Source organism: Anabrus simplex, chromosome 1 (genome assembly GCF_040414725.1).
Source record: "Anabrus simplex isolate iqAnaSimp1 chromosome 1, ASM4041472v1, whole genome shotgun sequence".
Lineage (NCBI taxonomy): Eukaryota > Metazoa > Arthropoda > Insecta > Orthoptera > Tettigoniidae > Anabrus > Anabrus simplex.
In genome coordinates, this window is record NC_090265.1 from 1,221,822,487 (window position 1) to 1,221,847,613 (window position 25,127).

General features: G+C 40.9%; 2 protein-coding genes across 3 annotated transcripts in view; one reads left to right on the plus strand and one right to left on the minus strand.

Moving 5' to 3' along the window:
• LOC136858203 (RNA helicase aquarius) overlaps positions 1-25,127 on the plus strand; it is a 686,829-nt gene that overhangs the window by 347,406 nt on the left and 314,296 nt on the right. The window lies entirely within an intron of this gene.
• The window catches only part of LOC136858202 (G-protein coupled receptor Mth2), an 81,397-nt gene that overhangs the window by 7,951 nt on the left and 48,319 nt on the right, over positions 1-25,127 (minus strand). Inside the window, exons 2-6 of the mRNA XM_067137583.2 lie at positions 13,942-14,200; positions 6,525-6,853; positions 5,991-6,072; positions 1,926-2,086; positions 1,213-1,360 (exon numbers count right to left, since the gene is read on the minus strand). Coding sequence (XP_066993684.2) covers positions 1,213-1,360; positions 1,926-2,086; positions 5,991-6,072; positions 6,525-6,853; positions 13,942-14,200 — 979 coding nt within the window. The remainder of the gene's footprint in view (positions 1-1,212; positions 1,361-1,925; positions 2,087-5,990; positions 6,073-6,524; positions 6,854-13,941; positions 14,201-25,127) is intronic.

Below are 25,127 nucleotides of genomic sequence, written 5' to 3' on the forward strand. Positions count from 1 at the left end.
AATCCTGAATGAAAATCGTTGATCGGGTAAGAGGCAGACATGCTACCCCTGCTCATATTATATCATATGGGTAAAATGACTTGATCTCTCTTTTAGTCCAACCCTTCGTAAGGGTGTAGTGACATCACGCGACAATCCTTTTGGTGATCTTCCTCCAGGAGTCTCTGCTTTGGGCATGGTGACTTGCTTTCTGTAAGCTAATCCTGGTCAAGCTCTTGATCTGGCTCATCCATCGTAACGGTGCACGTCCTCTAGAAGCTGCCCCTAAAAGGCGGAAGAGCCACTGGATGGCCAACGGCATAGGATCAGGAAGGCAAGGGGAAACCACATGATTATCATTCCATGAGCGCATCATGCAGAGCCAAGAAATGAATATCGGTATGCTGCGCGACCCGAGTAGCGATCGGCGTCAGTTTGGGTCCGGGCCGAACGATGTGAAATGACTTGATACAGTTCGGAAAAAATACTTTTTGTTGGAATTGATTAGCAACATTAAGCTCGTTTTCGTAAGTAAAAATTAAAATATAATTTATCTTACTCATGAAGTATCTTATTCTGAAATTAAACAGAATTTTAGTTGTACTTCTTTTGTAATGTTTTCATTCTTTTGTAGTGAAATCCCCACTCTTACGAATTTCTTACTGCATCAATGTAAGCAGAAACAAAGCCATTTCCATACAGGCACATAATGAAGGCCGAGGTAAAATCTTTCTACAACCTGGGCACTGTGTTGGATGGAGTGGTTGGTTCTATGCCCTCATGAATTAATCAGGTACCCGTTTCTCGTGTGAGCTGAGTGAACCTCGGGTCATGTGCCGGTCGATAAATGGAAGCCTGATATAGAATTTTTTCACTTTCTGATGGAGAATCGAACCCACGTCCTTCCAAGGTGAACCGAAAACACCTTCAGCATTTCGGCTGCAATAGAATTAATTTCAGGTAACATAATTATTTTAACATGTACCTATTTGTAAATTGTTGCAGAATATTCTCTAAGTGTCTTAAAATTTGCCGACTTCTTGGTAGTTACATCTGGTTCGTGATCATGAGCGTTTACTATTATTTAACCTTAATTTTAGGTCAAGAGCCACCGAGGACGTGGATGGACCACGTCATAATAGTATTTCATATACGGTACTTAATATACAATCATTTTTGTATAATACATCAATATGTTATTACATCGTAAACTTCAGAGATTTCTCTACTTACTTGTAGCGCATTGAGCGCAGTTTTCCCATAACCTTGATTTGGTTGTCAGTCTTCCACAGGCACCAACCCGTCCATACGAAGAACATGATATTACACGTCAATAATACGGCTACAGGCCCATAGAAATATGCCCAGGATTCTTGAGGACCTGCAACAGAAGTGTTATACTTTTAAAAACTTAAAATGAATGACAAATTTTCCTCAAAATTGATGGAGCCTTTTAACGTCTGATATAGGAGGTTTTTTAAAATTCATCCACACTAAACACTGCTTTGATACTAACTCCATTCTGATATTTTAAAACAAAATCTAGATCCTTTTCACTGCTGAATGTGTCCGGCTCCATAGCGAAATGGTTAGCATGCTGGCCTTTGGTTCAAGGAGAACCGGGTCGGATTCCCGGTCTGGTCGGGGATTTTAACTTTAGTTAATTCGTATGCCTCGGGGGCTGGGTGACGATCAGCTCAGATACCCGTCTCACTAAATTCTGTCTGGCGTTAAAATACAGTATTAAATATTGAGTTTATTGTAATATGTGTTAATATCCTTTCACTTGGTGTAGATTTAAGAGACGTCCGACTGTCGTAATTTTGCCGTAGAAAGTTTTTTTTAAAATGTGCTGGAGAACCGAATGAAACATGTCCCTCTGACCTTGAGCAGAAAAGTGAATATCTACATAACTGCCAGATAATATATAGAAAGAGGAGACTTACCATCGAACCAGCACTTCGTTACGCCGAACTTGGGTTTGATGTGGTCACCGTCTGAGTGTTCAGAAACGAGCGCCACGAAGAGAAAGATGAGCGGCAAGCCATAGCCGTAACAGGCATATGCGGGGAATAATTTATTGTGGGCAGCCATCGACATTCGCCACCTGAAAACACAAGCAAGTGTCAGTTATGTGTCTTTTTAAATATTCGTAGCACTTACCCTTTTACACAACTGCAATTAACTCATTATTAGACCTCGTATTTATAAATGCTTGTTTAGTTCCTGTCTTTCTTTTTCTGGAATCTGCTTTACGTCACACTGACACAGGTAGGTCTTTTGGCGACGATGGGATAGGAAAGGCTTAGGAGTAGGAAGGAAGTGGCCGTGATCTTAAGGGACATCCTGAGCATTTGCCTGGTTTGAAAATGGGAAACCACGGAAAATTATCTTCAGGGCTGTCAACAATGGGGTTCGAACCCACTATCTCCCGGATGCAAGCTCACAGCTGCGCGCCCCAACCGCACGGCCAACTCACCCGCTAGTTCCTCTAACAGAAAGTGGGATAATTTACAAACGTTGTCTATTAATGTAAAACGAGACTTTCTGAAATACATTTAATCAAAAATGATTCAAACGGGTAGTTAGCGCCTATTTTGATATATCTGTCAAATTTTATTCGTGCGTTCAAAGATCATTTCTCATCGATTTTTGTTGAAGCATTGTTATCTATTTTTCTGTAACGTGGACGATATCTCCTGATAACTACGATAATACTATGTTTTAAAAAACGTGCATATGCACTCGTTTAACATCATTGTCAGTCGTTAAGGCTACTTTGACTTCCGATATGATATCAATGGACGAAGTCATAGCCTAACAGAAGAAAACTTAATAGGGACATTTCAATAACTTTTTTTTTTTTTTGCTATTGGCTTTACGTCGCACCGACACAGATAGGTCTTATGGCGACGATGGGATAGGAAAGGGCTAGGACTGGGAAGGAAGCGGCCGTGGCCTTAATTAACGTACAGCCCCAGCATTTGCCTGGTGTGAAAATGGGAAACCACGGAAAACCATCTTCAGGGCTGCCGACAGTGGGGTTCGAACCCACTATCTCCCGAATACTGGATACTGGCCGCACTTAAGCGACTGCAGCTATCGAGCTCGGTTTTCAATAACTTAATGTGCTGCTCTTCTTTTTATTTACGTGTATATGCACCTAACGACATTCCGTTCTACTTCGGTGCTAGTGAATCTAATCACTAGGGAACCACACGAAAGTGTCCTGCGCATTGCACAGCCGGTGTTAGAGCGACCAATAGAAAACTGTGCAAGATATTATATGTGATGAGCCTGATGAGCTTGCGATAGGATACAATGGTCGAATTGCTATACAGTAGTAATTCGCATGAGAATACATGTTTAGGCGCGCGTTATTCTCTACGAAAAAAAAAAAAACCGAAAAAAAAAACCATTTCACGTTTGTCGATATGCTCGCAAATGACGTTAACTTTTAGCACAGAGATTAAAACGAAGCTTCAAGCCTTTTCTCACTACCAGTTTACAGTACGGGATTCCGGGACTTGATGAAGTTTTTTTTTTTTTTTTTTTTTTTTTTTTTTTTTTTTTTTTTTTTAAGTCGATATCTGATAGAACGTCCAGGTTCATTTGAAAAGCCGTTAAAATAATATTGTTTTGGAGGTGAACACTCTGACGATTGAACATTTGGTGCTTGCGGACATTTACCGTTTTAGATGGGCATATTGCGAGAAATCGCTGTGTAGTCCTGAACCTTCTCTGTGACTCATTTTTGCAACGATGAATATTAGGCCTACGATACTGTTCAACTGCTGACAATGTCAGCACCACTCGTATAAGAAATTATCGTGGAATTTTCAATCGATTTGGCTATGAACACATCTCTTGGCGCGCTGTCCTTGTCACATTCACAGTATATCTCCACACGTCAGCGACTTACTTGTGCGGTATAGTTTGCGCAAAATAGACGGAACACTGTGCAGCGTCCACACAGTGCAAGTAAATTTGCGCAAACTTCAGAATGTCTTTAATTTACACCAGATGCACATAACGAATTCATAATTTGCATTGACGACTGCCATCAGTACCATGCTATGGAATCCTTTATAATTGTAAAAATACGAACCACTCTCTGGAGGTGGTACAATCATGACGTGTTTACCATCAACGTCATCCAAACAATGAGGAAAATTCCATCTATTCTGAAATTCTCGTGCTATTTTGTCTCCATTCCTCTTACTAACTTGGAACCTTAAAAAAATATTGTTTTCAGGATGAAAGTGACACAGTTTCAGTAACGGTTAACTCTACCCCAGAGCTCACCCACCATCACAATCATCAGGAAGCAATTCTGTACCGGATCGTCCACCTCCTGATCTAGACGTGTTATCTCTTATCCCGAGTACACACTTACCGCCCGGAAAACTGAAGAGGGAGGGAAGCAGACATACTAAGTGGAATTGGAAAACAACTGACGAAAAAAAGAGCTAAAGATCAACACGACATTTATGACTTCTGAGCTTCGACATTTACCGAAAGATCAACGCTTGTATGTAGAAAATATAATTAATGAGCGTGTTTTTGAAGCAGAATTAGGAAACCTAAACAGAAATGGTTGTATATATTTACCAACGAAGCAGATGCCTTCAAATGTGCCTGCTTATAACAACACTCCTCTGCCATCCATCCCGTCAGTGTCAGTTAACTGCTATAATTGTAATCATTGTTCCTTTAATAAACATTGATTTTTAACATCCCTTCATGAATTCTTTGATTATTATTGTAGACAAAGCTTGATGAGAAATTGCCATTGTGAATGTCAAGACTCGACACGGTCTTCCTGTAGCTAAAAACCTTAAAATGCAAATCAGTCTTTCATGTGGAGATACAAATACGCGCATCACAGTATTCTGTTGGTCAGAGGCGTTGCCAGACGAAGCAGTTCATTATATGCGTTTTCATCCATTCCTAAATAATTACGCCAGTCATCTGGATCTACAGTTAAGTTTTTCGTTGAATTTACATGTAAATATATTTATCTCTTCAGTAGCCTCATTTGCTCTATTTCGATCTACAACGTTTACTTCTGTTCTTTAGCAGCAAACAGTAAAAACACTTTAAAAATCGTCACTTGTTCACTTTGCTGTGATAGCACCTACTGCGAAGTGGAATTTACCTTTTTAATTTTCTATCATTTTTTGTATGTAGCATTCTTTTTATTCGTATTCCTGTCAGAATACCCCTCAATTTTACTTTCCAAAGACATTGTAGGGACTTGTAGAGCTCGATAAACTCCGCAATAAACTGTTTTGAGTAATTTCTTATATCTGACATTATTGTTTTAATTGATACGCCTATGCATGCTGAAAAGTATTTCATGTTTCAAGGCGCGGCTTGAGCTAACCTGTCTACACGCACCAACTTCACTGCACAAACTTAGTTTGCACAAGCAAAATCTTCGGGGCTGCAACGTTTAGGCAAGCCGCGCTTCTTGGCTTGCACGAGCTACCGTCCTTCCGTCCATTCGTACAAGCTTTACGCTGCAAACCGATGTGAGCAAGTATGCGCGAAGTAAAACCTGCACGTGTGGACGTCTCTTTTAAGCTCTGTTTTTACTGACTAATCCTTTTTCGGATGAAATTCTGTAAGTCATGATTTTGTGTAAATTACTTCCAGTACACAGAAAAGTGAATCTTCCTCAGTTAGTGACAAGTTTTTAAAGTTTACATCTCAAGTGCGGCATTGTTGAACAGCAAGTTACATGTCGGAAAGAGGAAGAATAGAAGAGTGATTAAAAATGTGACATTAGATAATTATAACACATTGAACGCTATACCGGTCGCATTGATGGAAAGTGTTGCAATATGTGGGATGGGATAAACAGTTTTACACTTTGTGTTTAACATCTCCTTATGAGGACCGAATTTAATAAATGTAGTGGATGTAATGCCTAGGATTCCATTTACCGCATGGCATCTGTAACACAAAAGCCTGTGATTCTGAGTTAGCAAACATTCCTGTCTACTTACCACATAGTCCGCCTCCAAACATTGAACGAGACGAGGTTTAGCCAGAAGAACGCCGACAGCATCCAGTAGTAGAGGAAGAAAGCTGTAAGCAGAAATAATGTACAGTACATAAATCTTAATTCACTTTTCCTGGTTTAAGGATGGATTAAATTATGACAGGAAGAATTTGGTTTATTTTAATTGTCCACGTAAATTGCCATAGTGTTTTGTCTCTGAACATTATGTACTCGAAGAAAGAAAAATACCCAGCATCAATCTCAAATTCCCCAATTTATTTCTTTTCTTCGCCAGTGAAAAATCCATTCGCTCTTATTTGAAGTCCCTAATCTCTGAAATGCTGATCTATCTGTAGCATAAAACGGATATGATGGAACGATATTTACTTGTAAGATGATGTTCCAAAAATGATCATCAGATTTCTGAATTGACGAGATTTTGTGAACAGAGAAAAATTTACACATTACATTTAAAGCATATTCATACCTTTGCCAGAATGGCGTATTGACACTACTGCAAGATTGACTTCTGTCCTACCTTGTGTTACGCACATGAGATCATCAAGTCTGTGCCCATGGAACTGGAGGAGTGCGAGTGAGATGTAGGCTATGGCCAGACTCAGCATATATCCCATGAGACATTTGCCGTCCAAGTCGCGTAGGTCAGGCAGAATGCAATAGACAAGTAGCGTTGCCAAGAGGAAGGTCGCTGAGATGCACAGACATATCCCATTCAGTAAGTTCCGTAGTCCTATGGATTCATCCAGATATTCATACTCTTCATCATCCATCTCGAAGCACACCACCGCCACGTCAGTAGGCACCACCTGGTGTCCGCTGCTGTTGGCGAGCCGCGTTATGCAGAAGCTACAACAAAACACAAATTTCATTTCCTTTCAGTTGAATGATAGTAGAACCTTACAGTGAGCAAATCTGAGTTCATTCTATCACATTATACCTCTCCACTTCTCCACTACTCAGCTAGTTTGATCTGAGTATGAGCCTGCTGCTAGAACGGACAGAGAGAGACATCCATAAATGAATGAGTCTGGACAGATTCGAACCACACTTGTTGGTGCTCCGTCTGAGTGGGCGTTATTTGAACAGTGGGCTGGGTATGTCAACCAAAACTCGAAACTCGATAACAGGCTCGGTATTCCAATCCACTCACTGACTCTGTGGGTGATCAAACTGCAAGTTCTTGCTTTGCTTCTGCTTCACGTGCATGCGTTGCGAGTGTTTTTTTTCCCACAAGGAAGAAGGTTGTGCAACAAAGATGTGGCGAGAACCACTGCATGTGTCAACAGAGGACCAATGAGAGTGAGGTTTGAACTACCGAGTTTCCGAGCTGTTGACCCTGACCAGACTCGTTCTGCTCATTGTGATCGGATAGCATGGACAGTCCGATTACCTAATGTATTCTGTGAAAATGAGCGTCATTTTGAGTTTGGTTGTTTCAAAGACTAATTGACCAGAGTGCTCGAGCAAAAAGCTTTGAACGAATTTAGACATTGAAATATTATTATAAAGGAGTTTGAACGAGTCTACAGGTAGTTCTGCACGTCTCTAACAGAAAGCCGCTATCTTGCTTGTGTGGCAATGTAATGAACACAATTCATCGTTAGTTTCTGTGTAATGAATTTGCGTTATGTTACTGAAGACTTCTTGCGGAAGGGGTCACGTGGTCACAGGAATATCGACGCGATTGTAAGTGACCTAGAATGGGGGATGGCTGTGCGTCCCCTGAAACGATAATCACCACCACCACCACCACCAGACTGTTTTCAAAACGCTCACCCTGTCAGACGAAATGAGCGTTGCAGCGAAAATTCTATTGGGCGTAAAAACGCTTGATTTATTTTCCCTCTTCTTACTTATTTTCGAATCTTATTGAAAGACCCAGTTTTCTATAATCAAGTAAGCATTCAGTCATATTTCATGGGGTAAGGCTATTGCACGCTGTTTTCTTGGATTTTGTCATTGGTTGGTTAGTATAAATTGGTGTATTTACATAGGCCCATTTATTTATATATATAAAATGTGTGTGTGTGTGTGTGTGTGTGTGTGTGTGTGTGTGTGTGTGTGTGTGTGTGTGTGTGTGTGTGTGTGTGTGTGTGTGTGAGAGAGATAACTGCAGGTTTAGTGAAGAGTAAGCAAAGTCAGAGATGTAGCATTTTTAAAAAAAAATCTGTTGTATTGCAGTGATGACAATACTGTTCCAGCAAAAAATGTACATCATTCACTATTAAATATTGACGACGATGGATACTTTCAGCAAGGTGTTGAGTACGGATGAGTTGATATTGGTTGATAGTTTCTGATAGAATATCTGTTATGAAATCGCTACAGAATGACTGTGCAGAAAAGATTCTCTTATGTGCACCTATTGCCTTTGGATTGCAAATAACATTGAGTTCAACCATGGCTTCCTGCTTCATAAAGAGCTTTCGAACTTAATATGGAGTGCAGTGCTGTCAAGTCACCGAAGAAGATCGCGTCAGAATTTAACTTAAACAGGTCACTTTTACACATATTCATCATGTAAGAATTCAAGTTAATTCATTAAATTGGTATTTTATTTATGATACTTTATGATTGCTGTTGCCCTCATAATATTTCTTCAAGATGCTCCCACTTTTGATGAACTGGGCTCGAGTGATGAATTTGGGCGTACTGAGCACCATAGATGAAATTATCCATTAAGGTACCTAGTGTGATCCCGATGCAATTATTTACCTTATCCTTTACCATCTCATTAGGGTGTAACTTACAGTGGTAAGGCGTTAGGCATGGAATTTACCAACCTGCTGCTTATACATTTTTATCTATTCTCTATTCAACTAGAGACTACCCTGTAGACAGACTATTCCAAACATGTGTGTCTAAATAATTGAGATGGTGGAAGTTATAGTAGTACGGATCAGCTGTTTCACATGTCATTTACAACTATTAAACAAAGTATTCTTCAGAAGTGCACTTGAACACTTAACAGTCACCAAGGTCATCATGTTCATAAATTTGTTATCCAAACTGAACAACTTACAGAACTGCATAGAAATGGCTTTGTGCCTGTAGTTCCAAACCGTAGGACCCATTGCTTATACAGATGTTAACTTACATTTTTCTGGATACTATGGGATTGTGCGTTCGTATGCATCGTTGGTTAGGTTTCAGAAACCTCAGTTTTAATGGTAGGATTGGATGTTCATTTCGGAGGTGCCGAGGTAGACCTAGGGCCTATGGGAATTTCGCCCCGAAGGGTTAATTTTACTTGCCTGAAAATCATCCGGCAGGGAGCTGATATAAAATACCTTAAAATACCACTGGTCTGAGTTATAAGGTCCGATATTAAGAGACGATATGAAACAAATCCCGCTTTTGCATCTTGGTATCATTGTTTTCCCTGTTGGCTACTGTGTGCATGACATAAAAATTTTAGTTCAGTCTTTGGAAGGAATCCTGCGTCGAGTGCCCCCGTGTAAGTCAGCCGAATCGCGGACTCCAGCAAAGAAGCTCCAAACTCACTATAGTGTCCTGCCATGAACGTTTGGATCCTTCCATTTTTTAGTTACTCTGAACCATTGTACGATGCCAGAATTCCGCCACGAAGCCGCCGGCGACAGTTTCTACTTATGGAAATGTTCAATGGAATTATCCGACATGATTGATACTTTTAGGAGTGTTAAGCAGCAGTTGTTCCACAAACCACTTCTCATTATTTTCACCGATTATTATTTTCTCTGTTGTCTACCGTGTATATATGACATAAATTTTTAGTTCAGTCTTTGGAAGGAATCCTGCGTCGAGTGCCCCCCGTGAACTCAGGCGAATCGCGGACTCCGGCCTCTCCGTAGCGAAGAAGCTCCAGACTCACCATAGTGTCCTGCCATGAACGTTTTGCTGTCGGATCCTTTCAATTGTTTAGTCACTGTACACCCAACATTAATTTATTTATTCATTCAGCCGTGTAAATTATAGTTTTATTTTGTTGGTAGTTCTAAACTTTTTAGCTCATGTTTGTTTAGTTCTTCTTTCGGGTTGAACCGTGTTGTTGTTGTTGTTGTTGTTGTTTTCTGTGTCTTCCGTACAGTTTATCGACGTTTCGAATACATCACAGTATTCTTTGTGAAAACGACTGAAATGCCCCTACTCGATCCGAGGTAATCAGCCCCCCTCCCCAAGCAGCTGAATCAAAGGTATCCGAAACGCCGACACACTGCACGGAAGGTACAGAACACAACAACATGGTTCAACCCGGAAGAACTAAACAACACAGCATACCGTGGAAGCTTCACTTCTTAACTCATAGTCATAATAATGTCACCGGTTTAGATGAAAGCAGATTCATTGGCCAGTTTTAAGTAATGAAGGCCTTCATCGTGTAAGAAGTGATACTGTGGTAGTCTTGGGAAATTCTGACAAAGCATCATCTCTATTTACCTGCGGCGGTATGTTTACAGATAAATGAGAGTGAACCACTTGACGCACCTCATTATGAAAAAACTCAAACATTTTTCTACCACTTTCTATTTTTTTTTTTTTTTTGCTCTTTCTGTATGGGTAGATTGGTTTGAGGGACTATCTGTTGCTGTAGTTTCAGCTGCTGCGTTACGCACTTTTTTGAGAAGGAAGTTCAAGATACTCATACTAGTCTCTATAACTGCGTTCCCTCCTCGGTAGTTTCCGTATGACACGTTACTTCTTAATTCGAAGAGCCTATATATTTCATTCATTAAATCAGTCAGTCAATCAATCATCACTGACGTGCATTTAGGGCTGTTGTCCAGGTAGCAGACTCCCTATCAGTTTTTACCTAGTCTTTTCTTAAATGATTTCAAAGAACTTGGACATTTATCGAACATGCCCCTTTATATTCCTAACTGAGAAATCCTACCCATGAACAGGAACTCGAGCTCAAATCGCGGAATTAATTAGCTCTGAATTGTACAATCACTTATTTTTATTTACTCTGTATTAGTCCATTGGTAAAATCAAACTGCACTGCGTACTACTAACTTGAGATTCAAAGGACCATTGCTTATGCAACTTGTTTCATCTGCAGCGACACTCGCACCGACTCCCGCACGTGAAATAGAAGCAAACAAGCGTTCTGAAAGTCATAAATTAAAAACTAAATGAGATAAAAACTTGCGGTTGCTGTTGAAAATAACTGTTATTTTTCGAGGTCACTTTGAACTTCATTGCTATTGACTTTTCATGGAGGCAATGAAGCTCTATCCTTCAGCCGAGTTTTTCACGTTTTCGTACAAAAATCTCAGAACATATTGAAAAGAATGACGCTTGCTGCGATTTCTTATCACTCATAGTGTTCACTATTTATTTGCTATTAGTTATTTTTTACGTCGCACCGACTGAGAGAGGTCTTACAGCGACGATGCGATAGTACCGGGCTAGGACTGGGATGGAAGTGACCGTGGCCTTAATTAAGGTAGGCCAAACACCCCAGCATTTTCCTGATAGTAAAATCGAAAACCACAGAAAATTTCCATGGCTGCTGACAATGAATTTCGAATCCACAATCTCCCGAATGCAAGCTGACAGCTACACTGCGTAAACCGCGTAGCCAGTCCGCTCGACCATTCAAGCGTAAATTCAAACATATTTTCCGACAAGTCAAGATCTTTCTTAGCAATGAAGTATACAATTAATTAAATATATAGAATTCATTATGTAGTAAGTTCCGTATAATGGCGAATTCGCATTAAATTTCCATTAAATAACAATTTAATTGCTAAAACTTGCCTTGACTTTTTTTTGTTAAGACCATGTTATTGAATTTCTGTACATTAGATACCTACTTATATCGATTCCATTCAGGTCAATAGGAAGTTCGTAAGCTCGTTAGATGAAGGACAACGCTGCCAAACGGGTTGGAATGAAAGATGCAAATAAATCCCATTTACTACTGTACGTCATTTTAAGATTCGAGTGCTCTATGTCACGTCTACACTAACAAGGCAAATTACTAAGCATGCAATGTTCGGTCTTCACCATTCGGCGTTGTATTTGAATGGTTAACTAAATGCATCTTTGAAAGGGTTGCATACTTGACTGTTAGTAACATGTCTGGGTCAACCATGTTGAACTAGGTGCAATTGCTTTTATACCTGTCAGGTTATATTTAGTTTTTTAAATGTATGATCACTCTGCCCAGTCCTACAGGTGCTCATTAGTGGTAAGGCGTTCTTCAAACCGTAATGGGAACGCTACCGCCGTTTGTGGCAAGGTGACTTTTACAGACGCAAAGCTAATTCCAATTTGCTTCTGGATTTGAAATTACAAGAAATAAGTGGACATTTTAAGAATTTCACTCGTATATCATCGACCGTTTCCGGGGTTTGTCCCGATCCATTTTGAATGAAAGTGCAGGAAATTCAAACTATGAGCTGCGGTACACTTCTGGTATTCCTGTTAACATAATTTTTTATTGTAAAATATTTGAGATGCTTTTGTACCTCAACATATGTACTTATGACGTATTGAAAAGAAATTAATAATAATAGTAATACTGTTATTGTCTTTACGTCCCACTAGCCGTTTCGGTTTTCGAAGACGCCGAGGTGCCGACGTTTAGTACCGCAGGGATTCTTTTACGTGCCAGTAAATCTACCGACACGAGGTGACGTATTTTAGCACCTTCAAATACCATCGGACTGAACCAGGATCCAATCTGTCAAGTTAGGGTCAGAAGGCCAGATGCCTCAACCGTCTGAGCCACTCAGCCCGGCGAAAAGAAATTAAATATAAGCCACGTATGTTCATATTAACACATATTCAGAATTTATCTTACCCCGTTTGATTTTGGCCAAAGAGGCTTCCTCTCTCTGAAGGATGACAGTAAAGTGATCATTTTCTTCTTATATATTTCATCAGTTGAACCCATGGTCTGACCAGTAATTTCCCTCCAAGCAACAGCTTTTAAATTCTTTTTGAAATGATTTGGATCTGAAGGGTCCCATAATAATGCAGAATTACGATTAAATGTAGACAAATTTCCTCAGTCCACTCCATGACCGCTGCGCGTCCTGACTACGAAATGTGCCTGTAACACGTCAACAAACACACTGCATGCCGCTTTGTGTTCGCCGTAATACCGACTACCGACAGCCAGATGGATCACAGCGCGCCACACGGCGAACGTTTGCTGCAACGAAGCTAAAGGCGTACTTATTAAAAACATGTGGTTTCAGCCTCCTATAGTGAGTACCCGCCTTAAGAACATAGCATTTGATTGTGGATGACAGATGTGATGTTGCCTAATACAATGAATCACGCCTCCAGTTTCTTGATACAGACGATGATATCCGTATGTGAAGAAGACAGTATGTGGCTGTGAATCAATTCTGTTGGAATGTAGTATTCAACTGGTGATATCTCCCTAATAGTGAGTGATGTGCTTCGTTTGAGTTCGGAGGACCATTGATGAAACTGAAAATGTTCATGACAGCTACAAACACTGGTTTTATTGCAGAGCGTTTGTAGCTCTTAATGGTCATCCTTTTCGCAGGCGAAGATGGTTTGAACCTTCAAGATACCCAGTTCCCCATTGTTCACTGGTCCACGCTCAAACGCTTCATTGAACTGTCAGGAGGTACTTCATTTGCTCTGCGCTTGCTGAGTTAAAACCCCATAGATTGCTTTTTAAAGATCATGCACACTTCTTCACTTGCCTATAGTCACACATAAAACTGTTATGTTATGGGCAGCCATTAATCATGCCTGAATAGTTGTGTAGTACCACTACTCCTAAGCCTTGTCGGATGGTGTCTGTTATTTGTGTAAAGGAGGAACTTCATGTTTGTATAAGTGTTCTATATTTTGGAACTTCGTACCAATGGAATGAAAGTTAAGAAAAATCTATCCTACCATAATTGTCCAAAGAATTTCGAACGTTAAATGTTAATTTAAAGAATATTGTAAAACTCTGACTATACCTGCCGTTGCTAATGTTGTACTTTCGACCGTCAGGCGGACCGACTTGTAACTCTGTACCCACCAGCTCGAAGTGGTCGTCGGGAAGTAAATGTGGATTGAGATGATACATTCCTTCTTCAGAACAGTTGAGCTGCAAGTAGCCTTCCTGAAGTCCATAGCAGTAGTTCTTTTCTAGCAGTACCGGCAAGTCATCAGGGCAGCAACGGTGTGCCCCTACTGTCACTGCCATACTCAGTATGGCAGAGAATATTTTGACCGCTGTAACAAAAGATGAGAGCAGTTTATAAGTAGTAAATGTTTTCACAAGACAAATTCAAGTTATGTGGATCATTTCGAAGAACAAACAAGATGTTAAGACTATTGTTTTGAACTACTGTAATTGATTAGAGAACATTGTTCTGCAAAAGTTGGCGAGCATTTCTCCTAGTTACCATTTTGGCACCTGACAAATATCGGAACTGCACCTTAATTAAGGTCTGGCCAATACGTTTCATTTCCTAGCTCTTTTCTATAATAGTGTCGTCGAAAACATATTTCTCTTAGAGCACCTCTAAATAATCAGCAAAACCTTAAAAATACATACCAAGTGCCCAGAAAAATTCATTGAAAATAAAAGATTGGAGATGGTAACTTTACAACAGCTTGAGAGAACAAGTTTCGTTATCATGGTCGTTATTGTTACTAGGTACTAACCATTATTCATTCTTTTCTCCAGGTTGTATAATTTATCCGTCGGATTTGGTTATGTGACTACAGAACAGCGTTTGAATTGTACGACACCTTTTTTCGCTTCAGAAACATAGAAATATTTTCGGTTAAATAGCAATAAAGAAACGTTTATCACTTACGTACCGGTAATTGATTTGTGGCCGCTGAAGAAATCAACATCATATGCGACAAGAGTACAGTACTGAAGTAACGAATAATGTTTTCCACGATACCTTCGAAACACTTCACTCTCGTCACTGTCAAGAGAAATCTTGTGTAAATGTATGTATGTATATATCTATATATAGTGTATGCATATTGCTTTAGAGATGTTTAATGCGGAGCTAAACTGGCACGGCATGACCTTGAAGCGAACCGGGAGCAACTCTTATCCGGAAAAAATGCTCTGATCACTGAGGTAATGTGACGCTTCATCTTGTTTTGTTTGGTGTAAGTGGGAAAGATTTTGAACAAGAAGTGCAATATCTCATGTAACTGTGGAATTACAGGAAGGGTTCAAAGTTCCTAAGAGTATCGTAGAGCAGTGGTATTTAAAGTGTGGTACGCGTACCACTAGGGGTACGCGGGGTTATCTTAAAGGGTACGCAAATTTATCCTAGCGTCCGACTGTTTTCAATGAGCATTTCAGAAAAGAGTTGACCCAGCTCATTTTCAATAAAATCTTGTTGGTGTAGTGTTTTTTGTCTGCCACTTCATAAGAGTTCCCTTTCCGAACTACTCATTCTAACCACGAACCTACTACGCTGGGGTAGCAGGGGGAGAGGTGATACTCCCACGTGGCGCGTCCCAGGTGGCGGTTAGGGGGTCCTAACCTGCTTGCCGGTGGACTTGGCCGAAATAAAATAGCTCTCGCGGACCAAACACACAACCCCCTGTGGGTGGGGGACGCAGGCGAATAATACACCCACGGTATCCCCTGCCTGTCGTAAGAGGCGACTCAAAGGGGCGAACAAGGGATGATCGAATTAGAACCAGGAGACTACTTGTAATTAGTACCATCATGCAGGGGTCGCTTTTATCTGCGCGTAGTACCACTATGTTAGGTAGACAATAGGTTTGTGGTTAGTAGCGCAAATGTGTGGATCCGGGTGGGTTTTGCAGTACCTGTGATTAGTACCACTATATGAGCGTCCCCATGGGTCTGCCTTGCCTATGATTAGTACCCACTGTGTGAGGAATACCACGAGATAGTACGAGTCCCTGTGATTAGTACACCTATGTGAGGAACACCATCGGTTTGCGTTGCCTGTAAATGGCGCCGCAATGTGAGAAACACCATAGGTCTGTGTTACATGTGCGCATTACATTACCTGTGAGTAGTACCATAATGTGTGGAATACCGCGAGTCTGCGCTACTTTTGATTAGTACCGCAACATGACAGATACCATAGTTCTACTTTCCTAGCGATAAATACCAGTACGAGGGGCCGATGACCTGGATTCTGGACCCCTTTAGACTACAAGCATCTTCCATTCAGTATTGTGCTTTAGAAGCAGTCCCTTGGTCTGTAGTACTATTGTTTAACGCTAGTTTCTGGGAATGTGGGGCATTGCGGGTCGGATCCACTGATTGTTTTAAATTCATATCCATACATTCATTCTTCGTCAGCACGGTTTGAATTCTGGTCAGTGGAGGATTTTGGACTTTCAAATTGTTATTACATTTCGTCTCATTTCGTACCATAAGGGGCGATGACTCAGATGTTAGGCTCCTTTAAACAACAAGCATCATCATCATCATCATCATATTGTCCGGCTCCATGGCTAAATAGTTAGCGTGCTGGCCTTTGGTCACAGGGGTCCCGGGTTTGATTCCCGGCAGGGACGTGAATTTTAACCATAATTGGTTAATTTTGCTGGCACGGGGGCTGGGTGTATGTGATATCTTCATCATTTCATCCTCATCACGACACGCAGGTCGCCTACGAGAGGCCAATCGAAAGACCTGCATCTGGCGAGCCGAAATTGTCCTCGCACACTCCCGGCACTAAAAGCCATATGCTATTTCATTTCATTTCATTTTGTCATCATATTCATTCTAAAATGTGTGTCAGTTTCTACCTCTCATTGAATAGGTATGTAAGAATGCTCACTCATGCTGTATTGCTCTTTTTAAACTTTTTGTTTCGTAATCCACTCATTCACTTCAATTTTTTTCAGTGTGTACTGTATATAGTGCGGTAGTAATTGTTGCATTAATAATATACTCGTGTATATAATATGCAATACATTGTTATTGTTATTGGGGAACAGGGTGGTGTAAGGACTTAGCTGCTCGCCTGTCATCCCGGCGAGCGTGGTTTGATTCCTGGTGCTGCTGGGGTAGGATTTTCAGTGTCAGGAAGGGCACGCGACCTTAAATCCCCGGCCAAAACTTTTTCATGCCTGTAGGGACCCTGAGCTAGCGGGATAACCTGGGGAAGATGATGATTGTGATTATACTTAATATTATTTAGCATCCAGCAACAACCATTCCTTATTTCTGCTATAATTGTAATATACTCTTAATTCGGGGGTACAAAGGTAAAACATTGTATTTTGGGGGTACGCCAACAAAAAGTTTGAATATCACTGCCGTAGAGGCTACAGCTTCCCCAGTGTTCTGTTTCTAGTTAAGTATAGTATATTATTTTATCTTGATTTGTACTTATTAATGTACACTAGCTCGAAAGTACTTACATTTTGTACTGATTAGTCATTCACCAACTAGCTTTAATGTATGTAATTAAACCCAATATAGGGGCCGATGACCTTCGATGTTAGGTCCCTTTAAACAACAAGCATCATCATCATCATCATCAAACCCAATATACTTGAGTTACGGAATGATTCTTATGAATTGATCAGAAAGCCGATCCATTAGGGATTCCTTCCTAGTTAGGACGACTGTAATTTGATCCCATTATCAGTCAGTCAGTCAGTCAGTCAGTCAATACTGGTCTGCATTTAGGGCAGTCGCCCAGGTGGCAGATTCCCTATCTGTTGTTTTCCTAGCCTTTTCTTAAATGATTTCAAAGAAATTGGAAATTTATTGAACATTTCCTTTGGTAAGTTATTCCAATCCCTAACTCATCTTCCTATAAATGAATATTTGCCTCAATTTGTCCTCTTGAATTCCAACTTTATCTTCATATTGTGATCTTTCCCTCCTCTGTAGCTACAGTCAACATAGCCACAAAGTTCCGACTTGTAATCAACATGAATACTGAGTGTAGGTCATCATCGTGACTGGTTTATTAACCCTCAAACACACGCGTATGGGGGGAATCCACCCCAGGTCATTTTATTTCCTAGTGAAATGTACAAATAACTTTTCTGTGCTCTCCCCGCTCTTGTACCTTTCTGGCTGGATCTCCGCAGAAAGAGTCATTCTTACATAATCTATCTAAAAATCTCCAATTAATACAGGAATTCATACTTTACAATACCCCCACGCGTGTGTCTGCGTCCTAAGATCTGGCGCGTGTGCTTGAGGGTTAATAGTCGTAGGCAGCATGGATGTGTTAAAGAAGTTCTTAAATTTTATTTCGATGGGAAAAAGTATGACGAGTCATTTACTCACTGATCTTTGTCGACGTTCTGATTGACCTTATAAGCTCCCTATTATCTCAAAAGATAAAAAAATTGATATATTGGTGTTCCACTGGATCATAAAATGTAGCATGCTTAAGAATTAATGTGTTGTTTCAAGTACCGTTCTAGGTTCATGTATTTCGTTATATGAACAAGATTTATGTAATTTGTTATGTGGAAGCATATATTTTCTCGTTGTGAATATGCTGGCCTATACACCCATAAGAATGCTTGCCTAAGAATTTAACTAGAGAAATCTCGGTATTTCCTTTATAATATCTGAAATGAATTCATTCATTCTTTTTAAATCGACTTTCTTTTCATAGTTTCAGGCTTTTGAACTTACTGCCTATTGTGTGATTCTGTGCTCTTAGGTTGCATTGTAACTTAGTATAACCATCGGAGATAATTTGACATTTGGAATGGTGTTGGTGCTTTAGATGGAAAATCAGAGGTGTATTAATTTTTCGGGAAATGTTTGACAGCAGTTGCAGGTGTGCTTTGAATCTCTCTCCACCTCTCTAATCATTTCGAAAATTACATCTCACCTGTGCTACTTCACTGTATGCAATATTATAACTTAAGCTGGGTATTACACTTTTTAGTCCTTTAGTTTTTACTGAGGAAAACATTTATGAATCCGGGATAGATAAAGGGAGGTTTCAACGCGATTTTTGTAAATACACCATGGGGGATCATGTTGCTACAATTGAAGGTAAGTTTTCGGATTGATCGAATATTTATATCGCGCTGTTAACACTGTGTGGAACAGCATAGCTTGTGACTGCAACTTCGAAATTGTGCTAGAGGTATGTTCCCAAGCAACTCGATACAGGGCCGCAAAGATAGTGGTTTATTTGCTTTTCATTTGCTTAGTTAAAAAAGTAGCGAGTATGTATAAGGAAGAAATCATTGTTGATCATGATACTTGAGTATTTCACTACCGGTCGTGAAATGAAAATCAGGGAGCAGCTAGGTTCAACGTTAGTCAAGAAATTTAGATTCCACTTGCATATCAGGACACCTTTTAGGACCCGCGACAGCTACCCATCACAGGGCGCTTAGAATGTTATATGAGGAATTATTCTTCCTTCATGATAATGACTAACCACAGACAGCTCGTTGAACAGTGTGCTTCCTGGAAAGCTGAAGCTGTGAGACTCAAACGTCCAGCTTGTATCTCTAACCTTTGAGATGCCTTCTCTTTACGGAAAGAGAGAAAAAGGAAGTCATGACGACGTCAGAAGGGAAGTAGAGAAGATTCTTTGATCAGTGTAGGCTACAGGTTTCGATTCACAGTTTTAATACTTATCTGTGTGTGGGAAAAGGTGTACGGGCGTGTCTTGCTTTACGTGATTAATTGATTCTGTGAAATAATCACGTAACACAAATTCGTGTAAAGTGGGTTTAATTTAACATGGGGGAGGCTGTATGGCGGTTTATTCAAAAAGATAAAAGGAAACTTTTCACCTATGAACAACATATTACTTCAGAACTGGTGCTCTTATCTGTGTTATCTAAGTTGTCGACATTCTCGCCGCACATTTACAACTGTTGTTGATTTTTAAAGTTGAATCTAAAATTATTGTTGTTCTGCCTGTGTGGACTATGCGCTCATTGCGTTCTTATCTCTTTGTAGCTTCCATTTTTTATTCTTCCAGTGTTCTTGCATGTATCTGTGTTTCAGTTTTCGAAGTATTTTGACCAGTTACCTCTCCTCCTCATAATGTTCACACTGCATAATACTACAAAACTACTTCCACACCTTGCCTCTGTGTGTGTGTGTGGGGGGGGGAGAGAGAGAGAGAGAGAGAGAGATATCAGGATGTATCTAAATTATACCGACAAAACATCACGGTTACCCGGTACTCTTCGCGTTATATAAAGAACGATAGCGGAGAAAACGTTTTTTTTTTTCCTTTCAAAAAAATGTTTACTTGGTTACTTCCAGGCACGTGATTCAAATTGACGAACTCGCCGTATTTGCTGTGCTAGAGCGCAAACCGCTGCCCGCCGCTGTGCTTCAGGAAAGGGAAGGGAAGTGGGGTGTATAATTGACGAAGACAGAGATAATACTCGGTGGGAATGCACAAGTTTCTCCTCCGTTTAGCGCAGTGACTTTCCAGCCCCAATAGGCAGTTTACAGGTTGTTCTGTCCGTATTGGCTACTAAGTTTATGGTATAAATTGGTGAGAATGGCTCCGTTTCGTTACACCAACGAAGAAATGGCTGAAATGCACCTAGTCTATGACGCAGCAAATGGCAACGGGAGGGAAGCCGTTCTGATTTATGGCGTCGGCACCCTAATCACCGCCAACCACATCATTTAACTTTTATTTATTTATTTATTTATTTATTTATTTATTTATTTATTTATTTATTTATTTATTTATTTATTTATTTATTTATTTATTTATTTATTTATTTATTTATTTATTTATTTATTTATTTACTACGCCTTTGCAGGGGGCGTAGTTAGGGCTCTTGGCTCTCTCTTACTCTTAACCACTTTCTTTTTACAAGTTGCTTTACGTCGCACCGACACATATGTCTTATGGCGACGATAGAACAGGAAAGGGCTAGGAGTGGGAAGGAAGCGGCCGTGGCCTTAATGAAGGTACAGTCCCAGGATTTGCCTGGTGTGGAAATAGGAAACAACGGAAAATCATCTTCAAGACTGCCGACAGGGGGTTCGAATAGACTATCTCCCGAATAATGGATTTGCCCGCACTTAAGCGACTGCAGCTATCGAGCTCGATGAAAAAACATCTTAATTTGTTCCATGTCGATTTCTGAACGTAAGTTCTGACCCATGAGATGTGTATCATTAAATCGAGAATCTCACGCCCGGTAAGATTGCGGTAGACTTGAAACAATTAGGGCTATTAGGGCATAAATAACATGGTGTATGAAATTTAAAAATTATCGAAATTATTTAATGGTTGTAGCCGAGATGTTGTGGTATTTACTCATAATGATGTATTTTTAGATGTGGGAGTAAAAACAAAAATAAAACAAAAAAACAGACATTAGAACCCATCATTATCACATGTTTTGAAATATATGCTTGGGCTTTATAATAGCCATTGTTGTCGCTCAGTGATCAGCCAGATAAGTTAGTTCACAATAAATAGCATCCATGACATTACAACCGTAAAGATAAATCAGTTAAGTTTAATATCATCGACCACTTGTAAATAAAATACACTGACTGACAGAGCAAATGCAACACCAAGAAGGAGTGGTTCGAAAGGGATGAAAGTTGGGGAAAAAACAGAGACGGCACGGACGAATAATTGATGTTTATTTCAAACCGATATGCAGGTTACACAATGCGCACGGCATCGACTCAGTAGGATGTAGGACCACCGCGAGCGGCGATGCACGCAGAAACACGTCGAGGTACAGAGTCAATAAGAGTGCGGATGGTGTCCTGAGGGATGGTTCTCCATTCTCTGTCAACCATTTGCCACAGTTGGTCGTCCGTACGAGGCTGGGGCAGAGTTTGCAAACGGCGTCCAATGAGATCCCACACGTGTTCGATTGGTGAGAGATCCGGAGAGTACGCTGGCCACGGAAGCATCTGTACACCTCGTAGAGCCTGTTGGGAGATGCGAGCAGTGTGTGGGCGGGCATTATCCTGCTGAAACAGAGCATTGGGCATCCCCTGAAGGTACGGGAGTGCCACCGGCCGCAGCACATGCTGCACGTAGCGGTGGGCATTTAACGTGCCTTGAATACGCACTAGAGGTGACGTGGAATCATACGCAATAGCGCCCCAAACCATGATGCCGCGTTGTCTAGCGGTAGGGCGCTCCACAGTTACTGCCGGATTTGACCTTTCTCCACGCCGACGCCACACTCGTCTGCGGTGACTATCACTGACAGAACAGAAGCGTGACTCATCGGAGAACACGACGTTCCGCCATTCCGTCATCCAAGTCGCTCTAGCCCGGCACCATGCCAGGCGTGCACGTCTATGCTGTGGAGTCAATGGTAGTCTTCTGAGCGGACGCCGGGAGTGCAGGCCTCCTTCAACCAATCGACGAGAAGTTGTTCTGGTCGATATTGGAACAGCCAGGGTGTCTTGCACATGCTGAAGAATGGCGGTTGACGTGGCGTGCGGGGCTGCAACCGCTTGGCGGCGGATGCGCCGATCCTCGCGTGCTGACGTCACTCGCGCTGCGCCTGGACCCCTCGCACGTGCCACATGTCCCTGCGCCAACCATCTTCGCCACAGGCGCTGCACCGTGGACACATCCCTATGGGTATCGGCTGCGATTTGACGAAGCGACCAACCTGCCCTTCTCAGCCCGATCACCATACCCCTCGTAAAGTCGTCTGTCTGCTGGAAATGCCTCCGTTGACGGCGGCCTGGCATTCTTAGCTATACACGTGTCCTGTGGCACACGACAACACGTTCTACAATGACTGTCGGCTGAGAAATCACGGTACGAAGTGGGGCATTTGCCAACGCCGTGTCCCATTTATCGTTCGCTACGTGCGCAGCACAGCGGCGCATTTCACATCATGAGCATACCTCAGTGACGTCAGTCTACCCTGCAATTGGCATAAAGTTCTGACCACTCCTTCTTGGTGTCGTATTTGCTCTGTCAGTCAGTGTACATATTACTGTTTCACCACCAGTCAGACATGCGTCAGGTGACGTTGTCACGAAAAACTCAGCGGGACAGTCCCCCACCGGTCTTCAACCTTATTTTATTACGAATAATCTCCTTGATTTGTTTCAAGAGTTCTTAAATGTGAATGGCCCGCGTCAGTAGATTTACAAGCATGTTAAAGAGCCTCCGTCAGGACAAAATTCTGACATTTGAGGTCTCTTATGACCATAAGTAGTTTATGACCATAACACATGTATGTAGCATTACTAAGAATCAAATTTCCCCCATTACTACACTTTAAGTTATGGTTAGATCTCACTGTAGTGGCAAAATGAGGTATGAAGAACATACTTTATTTTAGTGCTTAATGTACACGAACTTAATGTCCGGCTCCTTGACTGAATGTTATTGTCGATGCCGTTGGTTCGGAGCGTCCCGGGTTCGATTCTCGGTCGGGTCGGGAATTTAGTCGCGTATGGTTAATTCCCTTGACTTGGGGACTGGGTGTTGATGTTTGTAACAATGCTCCCCTCTTCAGATACACACGGCACACCACACTACGAACTACCACAGAATACGCAGTTGTGAATACATCTCTCCTCGCAGGGTTCGCTCAGGGAGGGCATCTGGCCGTAAAACAGAGCCAAATCGGCATGTGCTACATAGTTCACATCTGCAGAGTGTGGGCAAAGTAGCGTGAGAAGGCACATGAACTCAGTCAGGTCGCTTTTATTTATCTTTTTAAAGACGTACTGAATGGACTCTGTGTCTTTGAGATTATTGAAATTGTGTGTTATTTTCTTTTGTAAATCTGTGTTACCGCTTGGATGAGGACAATTAAATAAAATGCAAGCAGTGACATACCATTGAGCGCGTGCCTGTGGTAATCATGGCCATGAAAATGTGATTAACATGCGTTGCCTTGCCCTCTCATTCACGCCACGTAATGAATGCCACACTTCTTGGAATGGTGGCGTGGTCAAAGAAATGTACATTGAGCTTGCATTTAAATTGTATCGCATGCTGTGCAAGTATTTATAATCGAACTGAATACTTGTGCTTGAAAAGTTCCTTCGATCATACTTTTTTACAACGTGGGTGTTAATGGGATGACTAATTAATGGTAATTAAAAGCGAAGAACAGTAGCAGTTGGTTAGACCTCGGTATGCTGGGCTGACAACCTTCATTCTCCTAGCAACAAAAAATTGTATGTATTAGGCATGCGACAAGCAACGAGTGCCGTAGGGGGACTCAGAACATACTAGCAGTTGTTTCCTTGTTTCCTCCGGTTGATTCCCGCACTTAATCTTGAATTTTCCTTTATTTCACTTTCTTAGTACTAGAAGCTCTTCACATTTAATATCTCCAATATGAATTGCTCACATCTCTTATCGCTTTCCTCTTGCCATCACAGTTTTTCTTGCTTTTCTCCACACTCATTCTCCAATCTTCTCATTTACTGCAAAGAGGCTCTTCTTAAACTCTCATATTATTTCCTCAAATCACGATTTCATCAACAAACAGTTGTGTGTCCATTCTTGTACCTTCGTGAGTTCCTTGTACTACCCTTCATGAGATGATCCAAACATTGTGTCCACACATTTAGTAGCTTCAAAACAATTTAGTAATTTGTATGCCATAGCTTTAAGCTTTGATATAGAATATAAGTACTGTATGTGTCCCATAAGATATTCAATGATATGGCATGTGATTACAGTTCTATTTCGTTCAAGTTTATAAACCGTGCAAGCTAGTTAACTCACGTGTGGTTTTACGTGAATGTTGGTATCGTGATCATAGCCAAATGACCTCTACATTTTATGTACATTGATTAAGAACTATAAGTCCCTGTCTAGAAAGCCGAGAATAACGGCAGAGGGGATTCATTGTACTGACCACACGACACCTCGTAACCTGCAGGCCTTCGGGCTGAGCAGCGGCCATGGTTCTTCGGGGCTCTTGTGCCATGGTTTTTTATTTTTATTTTTAAGAACTACAAGTACGGAATTTGAATTGAATTGAATTTATTGATCATGATTTACATGCCACTGAGACTGAAAAGTCCCTTTATGTAGCGTCTTCTTATAATACAATGCAGATTTTTTGAAAACAGTAACTACATTTTTATAATATTAAAGTATTAAACTAAACAAGAAACTTGAAAAAAAATGAAAATACAGATACCAAATCCAGTAAGGTTATGACATACATTATATAATAAGTAAGAAAGTAAATCATTAAGCCCTTCTGTTATTTTGGA